At 36.6% G+C, this 22,680-nt stretch overlaps 1 protein-coding gene across 7 annotated transcripts in view; it reads left to right on the top strand.

The window, feature by feature from the left end:
- PDE1A (phosphodiesterase 1A) overlaps positions 1-22,680 on the top strand; it is a 349,550-nt gene that overhangs the window by 77,489 nt on the left and 249,381 nt on the right. Inside the window, exon 1 of one of the 7 annotated variants that reach the window (XM_086719096.1) lies at positions 15,351-15,890. The exons of 5 other annotated variants lie outside the window; for them this stretch is intronic. In XM_086719096.1, the coding sequence (XP_086575222.1) occupies positions 15,838-15,890 (53 nt within the window). In that variant the 5' untranslated portion in view covers positions 15,351-15,837. Of the gene's footprint in view, positions 1-15,350; positions 15,891-22,680 lie in introns of those variants that run through there. One more of the 7 variants, XM_025912768.2, reaches the window with a different exon arrangement.

The following is a 22,680-nucleotide window of genomic DNA, read 5'->3' as shown; positions in this document are numbered from 1 at the left end:
ATAAAAAAACAAGACCCATCTATTTGCTGTCTACAAGAGACTCATTTTAGACCTGAGGACACCTTTAGATTGAGAGTGAGGGGATGGAGAACTATTTATCATGCTACTGGAAGCCAAAAGAAAGCTGGAGTAGCCATCCTTATATCAGACAAACTAGACTTTAAATTAAAGGCTGTAACAAGAGATGAAGAAGGACATTATATAATAGTGACAGGGTCTATCCATCAGGAAGAGCTAACAATTATAAATGTCTATGCGCCGAATACCGGAGCGCCCAAATATATAAAACAATTACTCATAAACACAAGCAACCTTATTGATAAGAATGTGGTAATTGCAGGGGACTTTAACACCCCACTTACAGAAATGGATAGATCATCTAGACACACGATCAATAAAGAAACAAGGGCCCTGAATGAGACATTGGATCAGATGGACTTGACAGATATATTTAGAACTCTGCATCCCAAAGCAACAGAATATACTTTCTTCTCGAGTGCACATGGAACATTCTCCAAGATAGATCATATACTGGGTCACAAAACAGCCCTTCATAAGTTTACAAGAATTGAAATCATACCATGCATACTTTCAGACCACAACGCTATGAAGCTTGAAATCAACCACAGAAAAAAGTCTGGAAAACCTCCAAAAGCATGGAGGTTAAAGAACACCCTACTAACGAATGAGTGGGTCAACCAGGCAATTAGAGAAGAAATTAAAAAATATATGGAAACAAACGAAAATGAAAATACAACAATCCAAACGCTTTGGGACGCAGCGAAGGCAGTCCTGAGAGGAAAATACATTGCAATCCAGGCCTATCTCAAGAAACAAGAAAAATCCCAAATACAAAATCTAACAGCACACCTAAAGGAAATAGAAGCAGAACAGCAAAGGCAGCCTAAACCCAGCAGAAGAAGAGAAATAATAAAGATCAGAGCAGAAATAAACAATATAGAATCTAAAAAAACTGTAGAGCAGATCAACGAAACCAAGAGTTGGTTTTTTGAAAAAATAAACAAAATTGACAAACCTCTAGCCAGGCTTCTCAAAAAGAAAAGGGAGATGACCCAAATAGATAAAATCATGAATGAAAATGGAATTATTACAACCAATCCCTCAGAGATACAAACAATTATCAGGGAATACTATGAAAAATTATATGCCAACAAATTGGACAACCTAGAAGAAATGGACAAATTCCTGAACACCCACACTCTTCCAAAACTCAATCAGGAGGAAATAGAAAGCTTGAACAGACCCATCACCAGCGAAGAAATTGAATCGGTTATCAAAAATCTCCCAACAAATAAGAGTCCAGGACCAGATGGCTTCCCAGGGGAGTTCTACCAGACGTTTAAAGCAGAGATAATACCTATCCTTCTCAAGCTATTCCAAGAAATAGAAAGGGAAGGAAAACTTCCAGACTCATTCTATGAAGCCAGTATTACTTTGATTCCTAAACCAGACAGAGACCCAGTAAAAAAAGAGAACTACCGGCCAATATCCCTGATGAATATGGATGCAAAAATTCTCAATAAGATACTAGCAAATCGAATTCAACGGCATATAAAAAGAATTATTCACCATGATCAAGTGGGATTCATTCCTGGGATGCAGGGCTGGTTCAACATTCGCAAATCAATCAACGTGATACATCACATTAACAAAAAAGAAGAGAAGAACCATATGATCCTGTCAATCGATGCAGAAAAGGCCTTTGACAAAATCCAGCACCCTTTCTTAATAAAAACTCTTGAGAAAGTCGGGATAGAAGGAACATACTTAAAGATCATAAAAGCCATTTATGAAAAGCCCACAGCTAACATCATCCTCAACGGGGAAAAACTGAGAGCTTTTTCCCTGAGATCAGGAACACGACAGGGATGCCCACTCTCACCGCTGTTGTTTAACATAGTGCTGGAAGTTCTAGCATCAGCAATCAGACAACAAAAGGAAATCAAAGGCGTCAAAATTGGCAAAGATGAAGTCAAGCTTTCGCTCTTTGCAGATGACATGATATTATACATGGAAAATCCGATAGACTCCACCAAAAGTCTGCTAGAACTGATACATGAATTCAGCAAAGTTGCAGGATACAAAATCAATGTACAGAAATCAGTTGCATTCTTATACACTAACAATGAAGCAACAGAAAGACAAATAAAGAAACTGATCCCATTCACAATTGCACCAAGAAGCATAAAATACCTAGGAATCAATCTAACCAAAGATGTAAAGGATCTGTATGCTGAAAACTATAGAAAGCTTATGAAGGTAATTGAAGAAGATTTAAAGAAATGGAAAGACATTCCCTGCTCATGGATTGGAAGAATAAATATTGTCAAAATGTCAATACTACCCAAAGCTATCTACACATTCAATGCAATCCCAATCAAAATTGCACCAGCATTCTTCTCGAAACTAGAACAAGCAATCCTAAAATTCATATGGAACCACAAAAGGCCCCGAATAGCCAAAGTAATTTTGAAGAAGAAGACCAAAGCAGGAGGCATCACAATCCCAGACTTTAGCCTCTACTACAAAGCTGTCATCATCAAGACAGCATGGTATTGGCACCAAAACAGACACATAGACCAATGGAATAGAATAGAAACCCCGGAACTAGACCCACAAACGTACGGCCAACTCATCTTTGACAAAGCAGGAAAGAACATCCAATGGAAAAAAGACAGTCTCTTCAACAAATGGTGCTGGGAGAACTGGACAGCAACATGCAGAAGGTTGAAACTAGACCACTTTCTCACACCATTCACAAAAATAAACTCCAAGTGGATAAAGGACCTGAATGTGAGACAGGAAACCATCAAAACCTTAGAGGAGAAAGCAGGAAAAGACCTCTCTGACCTCAGCCGTAGCAATCTCTTACTCGACACATCCCCAAAGGCAAGGGAATTAAAAGCAAAAGTGAATTACTGGGACCTTATGAAGATAAAAAGCTTCTGCACGGCAAAGGAAACAACCAACAAAACTAAAAGGCAACCAACGGAATGGGAAAAGATATTTGCAAATGACATATCGGACAAAGGGCTAGTATCCAAAATCTATAAAGAGCTCACCAAACTCCACACCCGAAAAGCAAATAACCCAGTGAAGAAATGGGCAGAAAACATGAATAGACACTTCTCTAAAGAAGACATCCGGATGGCCAACAGGCACATGAAAAGATGTTCAGCGTCGCTCCTTATCAGGGAAATACAAATCAAAACCACACTCAGATATCACCTCACGCCAGTCAGAGTGGCCAAAATGAACAAATCAGGAGACTATAGATGCTGGAGAGGATGTGGAGAAACGGGAACCCTCTTGCACTGTTGGTGGGAATGCAAATTGGTGCAGCCGCTCTGGAAAGCAGTGTGGAGGTTCCTCAGAAAATTAAAAATAGACCTACCCTATGACCCAGCAATAGCACTGCTAGGAATTTATCCAAGGGACACAGGAGTACTGATGCATAGGGGCACTTGTACCCCAATGTTCATAGCAGCACTCTCAACAATAGCCAAATTATGGAAAGAGCCTAAATGTCCATCAACTGATGAATGGATAAAGAAATTGTGGTTTATATACACAATGGAGTACTACGTGGCAATGAGAAAAAATGAAATATGCCCTTTTGTAGCAAGGTGGATGGAACTGGAGAGTGTGATGCTAAGTGAAATAAGCCATACAGAGAAAGACAGATACCATATGGTTTCACTCTTATGTGGATCCTGAGAAACTTAAGAAAAACCCATGGGGGAGGGGAACAAAAAAAAAACAAAAAAAAAGAGGTTAGAGTGGGAGAGAGCCAAAGCATAAGAGACTGTTGAGAACTGAGAACAAACTAAGGATCGATGGGGGGTGGGAGGGAGGAGAGGGTGGGTGATGGGTACTGAGGAGGGCACCTTTTGGGATGAGCACTGGGTGTTGTATGGAAACCAATTTGACAATAAATTTCATATATAAAAAAAAAAAAAAAAAAAAAAAAAAAAAAAATAAAACGCATTTTATTAAAAAAAAAAAAAAAAAAAAAAAAAATAAGGCTTATATTGTGAGAATAACTCAAACCAAAGTAATGTGTCTCTGAAATCAAGTCTGAATTGTTGCTAGGATTCAGTCTCATTAAAATGATTAAAAAATTATATTTTAAGGTATGGTCATCCAAGATACCTTTTTATTTAAGGTTACTATTAAAATTAAGAATATGATCATGGAGAGGCAGTATTTGTTAAGAACAAAGATTTTGGCATCAAATAGAACTGGATTCAAATCCCATTACTGTAACATACAAGAGGTACAACATTTGTCAAATTATACAACTTTTCTCAACTCTAGTTTCCTTGAGTGTGACTTGAAGATAAGAGAATCTATCTTTTAGGTGTGTTATGCAGCTTAACTGAAATAGTGGGTAGAAAAGTATTGTGCCTAACACATAGTAAATGACCAATAAACACGTGTCAACTCTCTTGTACCCATGCTTTGCATTGGTCCAGGTGGAGAAATGAGCAGATGAGAGAAGATTGCCATTTTGGGAGACCATAGAGCAAGATGAAGATTCATAATTTTTTTTAAAAGATGCAGAATTTCTAAAATAGACTTGATTTCTAATATTCTCTCAGGTATTGGGCTTTGATAACATGTCTAGTTGGGCTTGGGAAAATGTTCACTGACCAGTTTAAACCCTGAATGGAATTAGAATTTAGAGTTTAAATGAATGTACTAATAAATTATGGCAACTATTGCATGTCACAGAACAGTTGATAGGAATAATATATTGATATGAGAAATAAGATAGTAATTCCAGAGATAAGATTTGCTAGGATGGGTCATTCCAATGGATATAACGTGGGGGAACATAAGTAGAAGTGGAGCAAAAAGCTGAAGATGGAATGAGGTTTTTGAGGAACGAATGGATATAAAGGCACAAATATATGTGGTCTGTATTTATTCTCTGTGCTAACTCATTTTTGTTTTACAAAGGTAGTAGGGGTAATGACCTATTTCTATACATTTGAGTTATTTTCACAGAACCTACCACATGTACTATTAAAGCCTTGGCAAACTGAGTGACTGCTTCTATTCAAAGTCCATGTGAGTCAGGATTATCTCTATTGCTGTCTAATTCTAAAAGCTTGGAGAGTCAATAGGTTAGCATTTAGGAATTTTCCATTTACGGACACTGATTCAATTCATTCTTGGTTGTAGTTCTGCACATTTATTCATAGGCATTACTGGAAATTTAAGACAGACTGAAAAAAAAAACCCTACTGACTGAGTTTAGAGTCATGTTGAAACCAAACTTAAAATATGGAGGAAAGCTGGTAATGATGACTCGGTACTGAAGCTAAGTTAATGATTTAGTGACAGGTTTCAGAGCTGCAGAGAAACTGAACAAGTCTCAGCATGCAACTACCTTTGGACAACTTTCCACTGACTAAAAACTGCAGAGAAAAACACTTTTGGCTTGTTTAGGGGTAATGGAAGCCTCTGAATCACGTGCTTTTGAACTATTATATCACATCAGTTATTTCCTTCATTACAACCCCTCTTAGGTGACGGTGTGAGCCTCTCCAGTTCTGCAGGCTAATATGGCAGAAACGGCTGCAACTGCTTCGGCCACAGTGTGCCCTCTGAACAACTGTTGTTGCTTGGTGCTTAGGGATGATGAAACACTTTACTTGCCCTTGGTCTTCGCCTGCTTACTGAATATCCATTCATCATTAAGCCCCTGTTCTACCAACTCTTTCTTAGTCCTCTGACTCAAAGGGAATTTTATATTAAGGAGGTCCCTTTTTGTAATGTTTATTTAACTACCCACTGTATAATAGTCATTTCCTTTTACATGGAATTTATATGTTGCTTGATTACACAGTGAGCTGTGGGTGGGTGTTTGCTATGAGAATCTGCTTTAAATGATTTCCTTTGTTGTTGTTGTTGATGTTTTCACAGAATGTCACGCTTATTCAAAATAAATTGTCCTACTGCCAGAACTAAGCTGTCAGAACCTGTGGGAGTGCTAATTGGAGCCAATCAAACTTTAACTGACCTGCTTCCACACTTAAATGACAAAGAGGAATTTCTCCTACTTTGTGAAGCAGAAAGGCGAAGCTCTGATACCTGGCTGAAGGCACAAACTGGGGAACAGTTTTTCCTTGTCACTTGAAGCCATAAACCTGGTCTTCCTTATGAATTCATTTAAGAAATTAACAATTTTGATGGATTTTATTATGGAGTAAATGGCTAATAAACTTTAATTCTGACTCACAAGTCAGAAGTATCTAGTTTAAAACTATTAATAGGGTAAAATCTGCTTTTTGTCTACAAGGCAGAAAACATTTTTGGTCAAACTGAGAACCATTTCCAAAGTGATTATCAGCTGCATTGTGAATTTTAAGATTCAATGCATTTATTCTCAGTTACTTAGAGTTCCTCATTTAAAGAAGTATAATGACAAACATTTCAAGATGAAACATATGTAAGTATTAGAAAATGTTTTGAAGCATTGCAGGAGATCAGTAAGAGTCTATTTTTAGGTTCTTACAGTTGTATAAGAGGAAAAGTTTTCTCTTCTTCTTTTGTAGGTTCTTTGATGGTCTAATTATTAAATTGATATAAGAGAGATTGACAAGAGAAAAGTAAACAAAAGTGTAGTAACATGGGTACATGGGAGAGACCCAGAAAAACTGAGTAACTCCCAAATGGCCAAAGCCATCAACTTAAGTATCATTTTCAGCTAAAGACAGATTATGGGGGTGGGAAGTCAGTTATAGGAGGCTTCTAGGAAGAGCCCAGTAAACAAAAATAAGACTGTTATGCAGAGTTAAGTCAAGGCTTTCTCCATTGATAATAGGTTCTAGAGATTTGTTTTATTTTATTTTTTAATGTTTATGTATTTATTTTGAGAGAGAGAGAGCCTGTGTGCAAGCAGCGGAGGGGGGGGGGGGGAGGGAGACAGAGAGAGAGGGAGAGAGATAGAGAATCCCAAGCAGGCTCCACACTGTTAGTGCAGAGCCTGATGTGGGTGACACTTGAACTCACAAACCATGAGATCATGACCTGAGCCAAAATCAAGAGTCAGACCCTTAACTGACTGAGCTACTTAGGTGCCCCAGTTTCTAAAGATTTAGGCATCCTCGTTTTTCTAGTATAGCCAGGGAGACAACCTTACAGATGGGGATTTCCCTTACAAATGTAAATATTTCTTACAAAAGGGTAACTTCTACTCAGTTTTCTGAGCTTCACCAGGATCTTCTGTTTCTTAAAAATAACCTGCTTAAGATAATCCATATGCCAAAGAGGTATATTTTGGAATGGTGTATTTTGCTTCCCTTTACAGACATGCATATAAGAAAAAATATATTTTTGTATAACTTGACTAGATTTATGTTTAAGGTAGTCAGGAACAGTTAGTTACATGTTCTGATTTTTTCCTCAGCTACTACATCCCGAAGAATCGGTTTCTTCATCATTACACAGATGAATTTGCAAATAAATAATTGCACATATTATGACACATAGATTATGATACTAATAGGGGAGCAAAGTATTGTAGGCATTATGAATTCAGATGGGGTTGTCAGAGAAGTCACCTCTCTGAGGTGAAACTGCAGCTGAAATCTGAACAATGAACAGAAGGAATAGCATTTTAGACAAGGGAACAGTATGTACAAAAGAGGCTGAAAAGAATGTGGAGTGTTCAAGGAACAAAATGCCAGTGTGGCCAATGAGAAATGAAGTAAAGAGCAAATGAGATAGGGGACAGATAGGTGAGACCAATGTTAAGATTGTGGTATAATTTACTCACTATGCACCCACTGAAATAAATAAGAAAGCTGTATAAAATAATGGGAATAATGTGCTGCCTCTCTTCCATTTAATAAATAATGATTTTATCTTCTCCCAGTCAGCCAGAGGCACTATGCAGTGTAGGTAGTGGGATTTATTTTTATCACAGATGAAAGTAAAAACAAGTAAGAAGCCAGACTTTAATATAGGCATATCTTGCAGATATTTCAAGTTCTGTTCTAGAATACTGCGATAAAGTGAATATTGGATAAAAGAAAGTCAAATGAATTTTTTGTTTTCCCAGTGCATAATACGTTATATTTACACTATTCTATAGTCTATTAAGTGTGCAATAGCATTATGTCTAAATAAACAATGCACAAACCTTTATTAAAAAATACATTATTGCTAAAAAATGCTGACCATCATCTGAGCTTTCAGCAAATTGGTAAGCAACAAAATTTAATTGAGTAAATTTGAAGATCTAATTGGCTTTATTAAGAGATTTGTGAATAGGGCAGTATCCCATCAAGCAAGTAGAGAGCAACTCTGAGGAGTTGTACAAAAAGGAAGGGTTTTGTAGGAAGGAGGATGCAGCAAAGAAGTTATTAGCAAAAGAGAAGAAAGGATTGTTTCAGGTAATGTCACTTTCCCTTAGGGGGAAGAACAGGGCTCTTATCTTGCAGATCACCTCATCTTCCTTTGAGAGATGGAGAAGGCCCACAGGACAGATTACTTTATGAATGATGAACAGAAAATTTCTGACTAACCTGTTAGGACTACATTTCTGGGAGAGATTGAAGCTGTAATCAGGTTAGGTGTTAAACCCTGGTTTGGTGCCTTGGCCTGGAATAAGTGACTCCATCTTGGGCCTGTGGTTTTCTTTTTAACAGAGTAATAATCCTTTTGCTGATGGAGGGTCTTGCCTTGGTATTGATGGTTTCTGACTGATTGATTACATGGTGGTAGTTGTGAAAGTATGAGGTGGCTGTGGTAATTTCTTAAAATAGGACTATGAAGTTTGCTACATCGACTGACTCTTCCTTTCACAAATGCTCTGTAACAAGCTATGCTATTTGACAGCATTTTACCCACAGTAGAACTTCTTTCAAAACTGGAGTCAATCTTCTCAAACTCTGCCACTGCTTTATCATCTAAGTTTACATAATATTTAAAATCCTTTGTTGCCATTTGAACAACGTTCACAGCATTTTCACCGGGAGTAGATTCTTTCTCAAGAAACTGCTTTCTTTGCTCATCCATAAGAAGCAACTCCTCATCCATTCCAGTTTGATCATGAAATTGCAGCAATTCAGTCACATCTTCAGGCTCCACTTCTAATTCTAGTTCTCTGTGAATAAGGAGGCCCAAGGAGAAGGACAGAGTAAGGGGAATGGCCAGTCAGTGGAGCAGTCAGAACACACACAGCATTTATTGATTAAGCTTGCCATCTCAAATGGGCATGGCTTGTGGTGCCCCCAAACAGTTACAATAGTAACATTGAAGATTACAGATCACCATAACAAATATAATAATAATGAAAAAGTTTGAAATATTTGTGAGAATTACAAAAATGTGACACAGAGACATGAAATGAGCAAATGCTACTGGGAAAATGGTGCTAATAGACTTGCTTAATTTGCCACAAACCTTCAATTACAAAAAAATGCGATACTTACAAAGCTCAAAAAAGGGAGGCACAATTAAAGTATGACTGTACCTAAATGGAACTTTTGAGCCACCATAAGATAATAGTCCTGAAAGCCAGGCTTTGTTCACACCAAGAGGGTTTTCCAAGTTCTGGTAGCTCTACCTAACATACATGATTCAGGATTGTAGATTTGAATATTGAGTTTATTATAAACTGTGGACAGAGGACACCTAGGAGATAAGAGAAGAGATCTTCTGCCACTTGAGATAGGGAAAGCATGTATCTTCTGCCCTGGTGAAATGTAGAAAAAGGGACCTGGATAGAAGGTGTTTTAAGCAAATGATCAGACAAAATATTTTGATCTCTTACTTCTGAGCTGAAATCCCAGAGTGGGGACCATGAAAGCTGAGTGAAAGCTTATAGCGGAGAATTTTCCCAGTGACTTTGTGTGTTTAGCTACAACAGAATAAAAGTGGTGGTATGGTGTGTCCAATCCCAAGCCTCCCTTAGTGCCTGTTCTGGGATGGAGGGCTCAAGAAGTCCTGCTGAGATAGGAGCAGTTTATCTGCCATGAGCCTGCCATGCCCATAGTGAGGAGTCAGGGAATCCCACACAGGAAACAAAAGGTTAACAACCTCCACAGAGATCCAGCTGAAGGATGTAATTGACACTTGAGGATCCTGCACCACCAGTGAAGGCTGAGATTGGGTTCAGTCAGAAGGGGAAGACCATAGTTCCCAGATTGCACCACCCGAAAAAAATAGACATAGATTCCAACAGTAGATATTTTCAGAGAACCAAGTGACCAGACAAGACAAGGGACATTGTCACGGAGACCAGAAAAAACAAAGGGGAACAGGAGATTGCAGGTTTGCGTTTGAGGCCACCTTTTTCTGATGCTACAGTCATAGAAACACACCTCCCTATAAGGCCTCCTTGAAGGAAAACAGTGGGTTGGAGAAAATATGAAAGACTGAACATTTAGCAGATATTACTGGGTTTTTAGAAAAAGAATGTACAAGAGGATGATGAGATAGCGTTAATAGGCACTTGGTTCATGTTCCATTCATTCAACAAATAACCACTGAATGTCTCTTATATTTCCTGCACAAGGACTACAACAGACACTAATCCCTTTCTTCCCGTACTTTACATTCCAGTGACAGTGGTTCCAAAGTGAAGCTGTAGAAAAAAAGGAAACAGCTTAATTAGAACAACTAGAGACACTACAATTTATTTTCACATTTGAATAGTAGTGTGTTATATTTTTTAAAGTGCTTAAAATTTTTTTTAATGTTTATTTATTTTTGAGAGAGAGAGAGAAACAGAATGCAAGCAGGGGAGGGACAGAGAGAGGGAGACACAGAATCCTAAGTAGACTTCAGGCTTCAAGCTGTCAGCTGTCAGCTGACACAGAGCTCGAACTCAGGGACCGCGAGATCATGACCTGAGCCAAAGTCTGACGCTTAACCTACTGAGGCACCCAGGTGCCCCAGTAGTGTGTTATATTTTTAAACCTACAACTATGGGGATGAAAAAGTATTCTGGTGATATGCATTGTCTCATTGAGGGTAAGAAAAGCTAAAAATCACTATAGAGCTTATTCTTGTTTGGACACCAAGTTTAAATAACTCGACATGTTATCACAGGGTCAATCATAGAGTCACAAAGATTTAGAACTGGAAAGGATCTTTGAAATCATAAGGCCCAACTTCGTAGTTTGATGGCTAAGGAAACAGATATACAGGGAGTTGAGAAAAATCACTGCTAGACCTGGGGTGAAAATATATGTTCCTTGACATTAGTCCAGGGCTCTTTGTAATAGAACAGTGCTTCCATTTGAATTTTAGGAGAACATATCCATCGAGCCCTCTCTAGGGCTTGCTTTTGCAAGTATTGGGAACACCTGGGCAATGCAATGATATTTCAATAGGGTAGAGGATTAGGAGAATAGACACTCATTAGAGTGGCCGGTTCCTCCTTCTCTTTCTCAATAGAATATGAAATATAGCCCAGAAAGAATATGAAAGATAGCCCAGAAAAAAACCAAGCAACCTGAGTGGCAGAGTCCCCACCAAGTGACAACCTACAAAGCAGGGGTAAGCTTGGGCTCAAGAAGGAGACATCTGAGTTCAAATTCCAACTCTACCACCTATGAACTAGCTTTGTAATCAGTTGTAAAAACTTGTAGCAGGAAATTTATTACAAAATATGAGTAAAATGCTGAAGGTTGCAAATGACTTACCTTAAAAGGATACATTAAACTTAGGGTTATCTCTAAATGATACCAGTCTTGTGCACTTACACACAAAAGTTTTTTGCCCAGTTCTAAAGGGGTAGAGTATGGTTGGCACATTGAAAATAGTTTCCCTTCTATTATCTCATGGTACAGTTGACCAAGTGGTGTTTCACTTTACTGATTCCATATTTATATGTCGAAGGAAAATTATGGCAGTGCCTGCATTTTCCTTTTTTTGTTTTCATCAAAATTTAAGTACTTTTCTGATAGAGTATCATATTCACATATCATCTTTCATGTATGATGTGTCAAAAATAAATAGGACTGAGAACTACTGAACTAAAGATTAGGTATAGGAGACATTCCGATCACACACAGGGCTAGTGCTCACCTGGAGGGAAAGCAGAGAGGCAAGAGTGAAAGAATCATTTTTTTTTTTATTTAAGTGATATTACATGTATATAGTGATAAAATCTAAAATGCCATTTGATCCTTTCTGTCTTGCATTTCTTTCTCACTTCTCCACTTAATTTAAAACTCACTTAACTATATAACTTACAGCATTGCATTTAACGAAACTCTGTAAGAAAAAAGTACACTTTGTTTCAGGTTGATATTTGATTAGACTTATATGGTAAAGTGATAACCTGTAGATACTATCATATTCCAGTTCTTGGGCTGCCATTAGTATTACATAATTTTTCTATCATTGCATGCTTTTTGGCACTTACATATAACAAACAGAGCTATAGAACAGGCTATTACTATAGAACAGACAAGTACAATGAAAAAAAAAAATAACTGTGCTGACAGTGCAGAGCCTGCTTGGGATTCTTTTTCTCTCTCTGCCCCTCCCCTGCTCACATGCTCTGTCTCTCAAAAAATAAATAAATAAATAAATAAATAAGCATTAAAAAAAATAAGGGAAAGTAAATCTTACTTATTTTCCAAGATGCTTAACACAAAATACCATGACACATTTCATATTCACTTGTTTGGGAAAGTCATGGAGCTAATCTGTTTTTTGTCACACACCATGGCTTATGTTGGATACATTGGTGTGTTTCAGCAGAACATTTAACAAATTAACTTAAGGAATATTTATTAAACACCTGTTATGACCGTCTGTAACAGTGCTGAGTGGGGGAAATTGTGTGTGTGAGAGAGACAGAGTGAGCACACGTGAGAGCAGGAGGTGTGGATGAAAGTGTTAGGCAAGGTCACACTGAAAGAGAGTTTACCATAACAGGAAAAATATAAACAACATTTCTGATCCTTACCCCCAGGGAAAAAATATTCATAATAAGTTGTATTTGGTTTATTTTATAGGAGAGTTGACCTGGTTATTGATAATAATAAATTTTAGTATTTTATTATTTAAATATAACAGTATAATTGTGTTCATTTAAGGAATATAATTTGTAATTTGAGCAACAACAGTGGAGTCCTTTTATCTTATTGAATACTACATTAGAGTTGAATAAGTTAATAAAGCAAACTTTTCCCCCAGTGTTAAATTTAAATGCTCTTTGATAGAAAGTTTACAAAAATATTTAAGAAATACATATTTTTCTTTGTGTCTGGTGAATATTTAACTTACCAATATTTTCTCATGGCTCTTTAGGTTTTTATATTGGGTTTAAATAATGGCACTTGATATAAATGGGAAGCTGAGCTTTCTACCTTAATAGCTAAAGAGCAAAAAGAATATAAACTTAATGTGGAGCAAAAATATTATTTTCCTATAATTAATTTAACAACAGTCAGATTCTGCAGTTGATAATTAAACCTTTGAGCCTCAAGTTAGATTTCATACTTGGCTTGTCCTTTGAGCTGTCCCTTGGCTGGCTGTTTCCTAGTATTTGTGGTGAGTTCCTTCATCATGTAAATGAAAAAATCATTTCACCTTTCTAATTCAAAAGTAGACAAAATGAAAATTAATTTTAAAAGTTGATGAGCTTACTATTCTCTTGGGTTGGCCCTCAGGAGTATTTATGCTAAATTAATAGTATTATAAATAAACCATGAGTACAGAAATTGTCTGCTACCCATAAATACAAAAATCCTTCCAGAAGACCTGCGTAGCATGTTATTTCTTATGTGCCTTCCTATACAAAGAAAGCCAAGGCACATGGTTATAATAATGCATTTATTCCAAAGGTCTGCATATTAGTTTGCATATAGATGGTCTCCAGATTTAACTGCAGTATCACACACATGTGAATTTATGATTGGATGCTTATTGATGGTGAAGGGAACATTGATTTAGATGTCTTTAAGTAAATATGTAATATCTACAGAGATACATACAATATAAAATTATCTTTTTATTTAGGACTTCTTTACTTATAACTTTACATATAAGCATGTATTTTTGGAGTACTAGGCATCATAACTTCTTTGCTAGATCCTTCACAAGAAGCAAACTAATCATATTTATAGATAGCATGATACCACCATTAAAGCTGGAAAGGAACATAGAATTCAATTAATATTGCAACTTCATAAGTACAAAAACTTGGGCTCAGATAGGTCAAGAATTTTTCCAACAATGGCTCGCATTTTCATGATAGAACTAGGACCAGAACCCATTTATTATTTTTAGCTCAATTCTGTCTCAGATTGACATCATCAGAAAGATGAAAAAAAAAAGTATGTGTTAGAACTGTGCTCCATGTAATCAGTGATTTCTTTCTTTGTAACTCTCTTCTTCTTTGTCTTTCCTTTGAGAGAACAAAAACAAAACGAAACAAAAAAAATACCTCTTGCTCCCGCTGAAGGTATTTAGAAAGTGCTAAGAACTTCAGATTGCGACCATATAGGTCATAAACTCCTTTGTGTCATTTGACCCTTATTTGATGATTCAACTAGAGGCACGAGTGTTTCTCAGTTTCCCCTGCGTTTTATTACATGTGCTTTTTAAAAACATTTTAATCATGGTTTATTTTATTACATACCAAACTTCTGGCCTGGAATCTCATGACACTATTGATTGAGTAGGAATTTTGTTAGTAATTCAGATATAGAAATGTCTCCAAAATACACTATATTAAAATGTGAGGGTTCATCTTATCTGTGACTAGAACAGGAGTTCCTGCAGTGTGAGTCTAAGGCTTCCAAGTAAAACAATTTTTAATGTCATTTATTTTCGGCCGTTTACAACTTCTAATACCTACATTTCTTTCTTTTTATTTTTAAAATTCAAATTTGATCACATAGTAAAAACAAAACAAAACAAAAACCACCTTAGGTTCCCAGGGAGTTTAGGGGCCTTAAAAAAGTGTGTGTGTATTTGTGTGCATGTGTTTTCATATGTTTTTTTCAGTGTCCCCACTTAGTTGGAAAGCTACTCTGGGTACAGACATCTGGGCACATTGTCACTGATAGAATTGAGCAATTTTTGTTTTTCTAACTCTCGTAGCTCTGGCCAGCTTCACATGGGCTTCTATCAGTTGAAATTGTAACTTTGACTTCAGCCAAGTGTAGGTTATTGGGCTATGAGTGCCAAAAATCACGAGCGGTCTCCACACTTCAAAGTGTGAATAAAAGCAATATTGTAAAATAATTATAATCGTTTGAAGCAGAGCCAGTCACACAGTCTGAGCCCATCTTCCTTCATTAATTTGTATACAGTTCTTATTTTAACAGAACAAACTTCCAGAGGGTACTCACATGGGACTGCTGAACCAGCTGTACAACTTTTATTTTGAAGAAAAAAGTTGAGCCTCAGATCAGGCAGTTTTAAAGACAGGGAGGGACTTAGCTTTCCAGAGCTTGACCAGCATGTGGAAGGACTGCTCTCTTGGCTGCACTAACTCAGGGCGCTCCTACCTGGGTGGCACTAGAGTAGGAAGTTGTCTGTTTGTTTCCTTCTGTTCCCGAGGGTCCTGTGTGCTTCTCCTGCCTGTATCAACGTGACTGTCGGTGGTTTTTGCACACCCTGCTCTGTGGGGGAGTGCCCCAACGTGCCTGTCTTATGTGGCCTCTATGGACACACTGCTCAGCTGGCAGAGAGCAGGGAAGTTTTCTCCCAGCACCCAAAAAGAGAAAGAGGAAACTACTTTTTCCTTCTGGGCTCCTTGCAGCAGAATAGACTTCTACATTGCCTCCCTGGATTTCTGGAGTGGTTTCCAGGAAGAAGTTAAACTTTTACCTTTAAATGGATGACCATGTCACAATCAGGAAGAAACATCTCCAAAGACCCATCTTTAGGTAAGTAATGCTACACCCCAGTTGGCTCCAGGGTTGTCAGGAAAAATAATTTCTCTTCTTCATCCTTAACTTGGGAATTCTGGCACTAAGTTACAGCAAAGCAGTACAGTGTGTCTAACGTTTAACTTCATGCATACCCAAGGAGTCCTTTTATTTTCTATTTTCTGAAACTCTGTGCACAAACTGTTATCAACTCCTCAAAATTTATTTAAAAAACATATTAGCTATTCAAGCGCATGAATGACATAGCACTGGAAAAACTTCTACAACATTATGCAATCCCTTGCTATTTCTAATGGTTGCACAGCCCTCTAAGTTGGAAATACTGTGCTTGGTTATTTCAACTAATTGCACTCAGAGATAGTGTTTTAGTGCAGCAAATGCTATACCTTTTTGCAGTAACGTGGGAAGACAAATTTGAACTTGATGGCTACTATACTAAAGTGTACATTTTACACCTAGTTCAGGAGTGTCTTTCTGCAGTTTAGGAAACAATAGGGCAACAGGAAAAATTTTATACTGTGGTGAAATTTGTGGGCAGAAAATATGTAGATACAGTGTAACAGATTGAGCTAAGGTTTTATTTTGGGGGGAGACTCACTCTCTAGAGAGCAGCAATTTCTTCACTGACTTCTTAACCCTTGATTCTTTAGTTATTTATTATGTACTTTAGAATTCAGAATTAGGAATTTAAAAAAATTAAAGAAGATAGAAATTCAACACAGTTTCTGCCTCTTAAGACAGAAGATTTTAAAAAAGAAGTTAATTATTTATCAATGTTGTACTTCCTCCAAAATAATATCCTAACCAGAGCAGAGATACTACATGTTAGTAAAACTAAATGTTAAAGTCAAGTTATAGTCACCGGTTGTTGATCTAGAATTAATTATAGGATAATAGAAGTTTATGGATGGAATTCCTGGCATTCTGTGATTGTCACATAATGCATAAGAGTGGGCCTTAAGGCACATATTTTATGCATTTATTAAAGCATGATTATAGTATTATTAGTAGCAACAGTATACTTTTGTAAAGCTTAAAAATTGCTAGCTCAAATCTCTTTTACAGCCTTCTCTTGAAGATAAATGATATTTGAATATGTATGTGTGGATTTAATATAATCTATGTCTACACAAATATACATTTGTACATTGTATGCACTGATGGCAATAAGTCACCAAAAATCCAAACTGACCCTCAGAATTTGAATCCACCTGCCATATTTTCTGAAAAAAAATCTCTCAGTGTTATGTAATTAATATCTATTTTCTCCCAAGTGCATGTATGACTTCAAAAGATCTGACAGTAGTATGGATAATTCCAAACTCAACTCTACTGAGGCACCATTAAAAGAAGGCACCTGCAGAAATTCAGGAAGGCAAGATTATGTTGGATAAAGTCAAATCCACTTAGCCAGTATCTTTATTATGTTACCCCATCAGGAAGCTGTTGCGATTGAAGCAGGTGGTACTTCACCACTGGTTATGGCGAACCCATATCCCCTCATGCTGAATTCTGTGCTTAGGTGCCACTCACAGGAGAATGGCAACTCATCTGTGCTTCTGTTCTTTTTCATATAAAGATGTTGAGATTCTTTACCCGAATAATTAGAATACAATTTGCTAAATTCAAATGATTGCTTCATGATCCTGGTGACTTAGAAGAGAAAACATAGCTGCCAGAGAGGACCTCCTTTCACTCAGTCAGCTGTTTCAATAAGTGCAGAAATGGTTGCTGACTGAAAACAGGGTAAGGCCAGATGTCAGGCCGGAATTGATTGGTCAATGGGCACACTGACAGCTGGCTTTGCTTTTCTCAGGATATGATTGTCATGAGGGAAACGGGAGGTGGAGAGTACCTTAATAAAGCATTCAAATGACTAGATATAATTCCCCAGAGAAATTTGTGGGATATTCTTCAGTAAAACACAGCATTGGCTTTCTGATAGCGAGTTGTACTTTTGAGCAAGTTAGGAAGTGGTTTAAGATTGTTTTTGGCATTTGATGTCCTTATCCCATGCCCCACTTCATTTTCCTTGTTGGCCTCGTTTCTCAGGTCCCTTGTCTCCTTGGGCTATTACTGAACCGTCCACCTCTCACATTGAGACATCTTTCTCAAGTCTGCTTTTTTGGTCAGATCCATGTACTAGACCTTTCCTTCTCAATATGTACTTCTTTGTACCCTACTTCCTAAGGAATTTGCATACTGGTTCTCAATCCACTTGGTAAGCAAATTAGTGCTTACCTTTTATATGTGCTAGACTCTTTTATATGTGTTAGTTATAAGTTTAACAGAAATTTTGTGAAAATAATATTTTGACTTTATAAACACTTCATTTAGAATTTTAGTTATTAAAGGAGATCAGTCTGGGATTTTTTGGGGAAATATCTGACATATTGACACCATTCAAAATTTTATATACAGACTACTTTCTTCTTCAGTTGAACCCACAGCTTTTTTGTTTGCTTGTTTGTTTTGAGAAAGAGAGACAGTGCGAGTGGGGGAAAGGCAGAGAAAGAGGGAGAGAGAGAGAATCCCAAGTAGGCTCCACACTAACAGTGTGGGCTTAAACCCAGGAACTGTGAGATCATGATCTGAGCTGAAGTCAGACGCTTAACTCATTAAGCCACCCAGGCACCCCAGAATCCACAGCCTTAATTCAATTCACCTGACCTTCTCTGATTGATTATAAGTGTCTAGATCTGGCTGACTGCACTGGGAAGGTCAGACATGATAACGAAACACAAATTGTAACTGCCTTCACATGACATGTCATCTAGCATACACCTAGGTAACTATGGCACAGGCAGATGATGGGTGCCAAAAAGGAGGTGACAATGTCCTGAAAAATTATAATAAGACAGCTTTCAATGATGACTAATTCTGACACCTTAGTGAATTGATAGAGAATGGCAATATTTTATTTTTTAATTTAATTTTTGAGACTGAATGAACATGAATTTTTAATTAACATAATCTCCCTAAATTTCAGACAGGAAAAGTCATCCAAATGTAAAAAAGTTAGTTGAGAGGTGTCAGAGCAGATGATAGATGTTGAAATTCCATGGCTGGATATGTTACTGGGGAGACTGGGAGAAATCTTACATATTATTTAGATTTTGCCTCTAAGAATGTGTCTCCTGCAATGGTGATTCTGCTGAATCGTCTCACCTAGTTAAGTTAGGAAATCTATGTTTTAAAAGTATTTTGTGGAAATTTTAGATATATATTTTCACACCAGGTCTGTGAGGCAAGGAACAAAGGAAAAGTTTATTTTATGGCCAAGGTGGGTTTATGGGATCTCTTTTATGCATATCATGTGGAACTTGGGGATCAGTGAGACTGACCACTCAGCCCTGAGAATATATAAATGGTGCATCTCAAACACACTTTGTGGTTCTGCCTGTAGACGTTCCTGTAGCTCAGAAACTGTACAGGAAAGTAATGATTCTTCCTTTCTTCAAGAGAAATTCTTTAGATTTTATAATTTTCCAGGAAGGAAATACTATCACAGAATGTATATTAATGTCTTTTAAATATGCATCACAAAGTTTGTTCCTCAGTACTTAGCAAATAAAATTATACAGAACCTTAAAATCCAAGATGTGAATAAACACTTGACATTAAAGGCATCCCACAGAGAAAGAAACATTGTATTAGACTTTAAAAAACCTCTTTTTCTGTGTTACCACTGAGTTTTATCTCTGGTAATAATAATTTATTTCTTTATATAAATAGATTAGTCAATTTCTAATATATTTCAAATCAATTACCTTTATATAACTCCAGCAAAACAGTTGCTGAAGATTCTTCCATCTTATTGCATATTTGTATTGCTGAGTGAACTTTCTATATTCTCATGGGATAAATAAACATTTAACGTTTATATCAAGAAAAATCTGTTTCTCCTAATAAAATTGCATCAGTGAGAACATTTCTTATATGAATCCATTACCATTAAGTCTAAGTCTGGGTTTTTGTTATTATCATCTCCTACTCGATTTGATATTTTATTTTATCAAATTCTATTATATGTGTATTGTTTTCCATTTATTGCTTCAAATTTTTTCTTAAAGTAGGTAGGCAAAAAATGAATTAAACAAATAAATTGAATTGAAACTTTTCTTACATGTTAAGCCCTATTTAGTATTCTTTGAAACTAACAACCTATTGAACTGCTTCAGTGTTCAAAATGGATGCTATTTTTGTGGTGACTTTCCATTAGAAGTAGCACCAAAATGCCACAAACAAAATATGCAAATAACTGTTCATCAGCCCTAGATTTGAGAACTGGTCTATGCATCCAGTATCTGAGACATTAAAGTGCAAGTCAGATTTCTGCCAGGGCCTGAGACTAATGAAAATTGTGTTGAGATCTTCACATTTAGAACATGCTGTTTCTTCTCTTTATGCCTTTTCAAAATTCTTATTTTTACAAGTATCTGTTAGCAGAGGAATTCTGAGTGTGCTTTTGGCAGGCATATTCTCTTCACATAGAGATGGAGAAAGCAGAAAGATGAAATAAGAAAGGCCAGGAAAAGAAAGACAGATCCTAATGTTCTTTGTGGACCTAATGGGGATGGTTAGTACCTATTGATATATCTGATTTCTAATTTCAAGGTTGTGATCTATGCTTTATAGAGGAATAGCATAAAATATCTGTTACATATTTAAAATGCTACACCTTTTGGAGTGTAATCATTTTTATGTTTCCACTTTTTTTTTGAGAAAGAATGTGTGCAAGTGCCCACAGAGTGGGGGAGGGGCAGAAGAGAGGGAGAGAGGATCTCAAACAGGCTCCACACCCAGCATGGAGCCAGAGGCCAGGCTCCATCTCACCCCCTGAGGTCATGACCTGAGCCGAAATCGAGAGTCAGATGCTTAACCAACTGAGCCACCGAAGCACCTCTATTTCCATGTTTAAGTTCAGTGCATGAACATCAGTGTTACCGCAAAACCAGAAGTTGCTAATACGCAAGGGATACACTGCATGTCAGATTTTTACATGTTGACATGGCAGAATACCTGACTGACTGCAGATTTACGGTAGTTTTCTAGGTAAAATGTTTGGATAGTATTAAGTTATTCAGACATTGTGAACCCATTCCCCTCGGTGTTTTGGGAACAACAAAAAACCTGAACAGATATAAAATATCAAAGCACTCTAAAATTTAAAGTAATTGTCATACATTGTTGGACATTGGGATTTTTTCTCATTAATATTTAAGTATTTATAATATTCTGTAATTTAATCCTCTTTTTAACACCTTCCTCTCACCGGAAACACATACTTTAGACAGGAATATATTTAGTACAAGTCATCAGAGTGAAAAATAATTACATAGAATAAAACTAAGTACGAGCTGATGAAGTAGTATAATATGTTAAATACCTTTTTTATGGAATGAATTTCCTCAAAGGAAGAAGTTCTATGTAAATCAAATCCAAAATATAATAAAATTCTGTATTTATGAAAATGTTTTAACATTTTTTGGCTCTAAAATAAAGGTGATTATGAATTTGTTTATTAAAAAAAGAGAAAAAGATGAATTTACCCGCATGGTTACATAGTTACATGTTGGAAATTTAGTTTAATGGCTTTTCTTTTAAATAAGTGATGATTTTTATGTGACAGTTAATTGATAGAAAAAAATAATTATGTTTAAGTTATTCTCCCCTTGCTATGAAAGGAAAAATAGTTCTGGAAAATAGACATAGTGAAGTGAATTTACCATTTATGACACTATCAGGCACAACATTAGTTAATAGAAGAACAGTTATATTTTATAATAGACATGTTTATTAAAAATTAGTTTTTTATTGTTTACATCAGGATGTTATTGCTGCTGGTTAAAGGTCATTGCATGACTTATAAGGCAAGGAACAGACACACGTTGATCTTTAAAATGGACTGACTACAAAGATAAAGCAAAACAACAAACAAATATGAGTGTAAGACATACGGTAATGTTTATCATGCAAGTTATCAGACATAACTCTGCCTTTTCTTTTTTTTCGGTTGTGATAACAATAACTCTAATTTTTAAGTGGTCATCACCAGTAGATAAACCATAATTTGTTATACATTTTAAAGTCAGGCAATAAGTAATTAACTCCTGCTGGTATTACTTCCTCCATAATCAACACAAATTTAAGCTACCTCCAATAAACTTACCATCACCAGCAACAGCAGCAGCGGCAATAGCAGTAGCTATTAATGTTAATATTAAGAGCTGCTGTTTATTAAAATTTTAGTGTATTTATTTATTTATTTATTTTAAGGTTTATTTATTTTTGAGAGAGAGAGAGAGAGAGAGAGAGAGAGAGAGAGACAGAGTGCAAGCAGGGGAGGGGCAGAGAGAGAGAGGAAGACACAGAATCCGAAGCAGGCTCAAGGCTCAGAGCTGTCAGCACAGAGCCCAACGGGAGGCTTGAACCCACTAACTGTGAGATCACGACCTGAACCAAAGTTGGACACTTAACCAACTGAGCCATCCAGGTGCCCCTAGTGTATTTTTAATAAAGTTTACAGGTATATAATCTTCAGAGCAATTCCCTAAAGAAGTAGTAAATCCACAATTTATAATTTGGGTATGGATCCAGGAACAGAGAATAGATTAAAACACAACAAAGTTTCTCTCTCTCAGGAACTACACAAATTTTGTTTGTTAACCTAGGGAAGTTTGGTGATAGTTGTGTTTATCTTAGACATTGTGTTCATGATTTAGAAATAGCTTTTCAAAGATTTGTAATGCTTGAAATAAGAAAATAAAGGTTATGCAGGTTAAAT

Source organism: Puma concolor, chromosome C1 (genome assembly GCF_028749965.1).
Source record: "Puma concolor isolate L17-30 chromosome C1, mPumCon1.1.hap2, whole genome shotgun sequence".
Taxonomy (NCBI): Eukaryota; Metazoa; Chordata; class Mammalia; order Carnivora; family Felidae; genus Puma; species Puma concolor.
The sequence above is the reverse complement of the archived record's forward strand: the minus strand, read 5'-3'. Positions and strand labels throughout refer to the sequence as shown.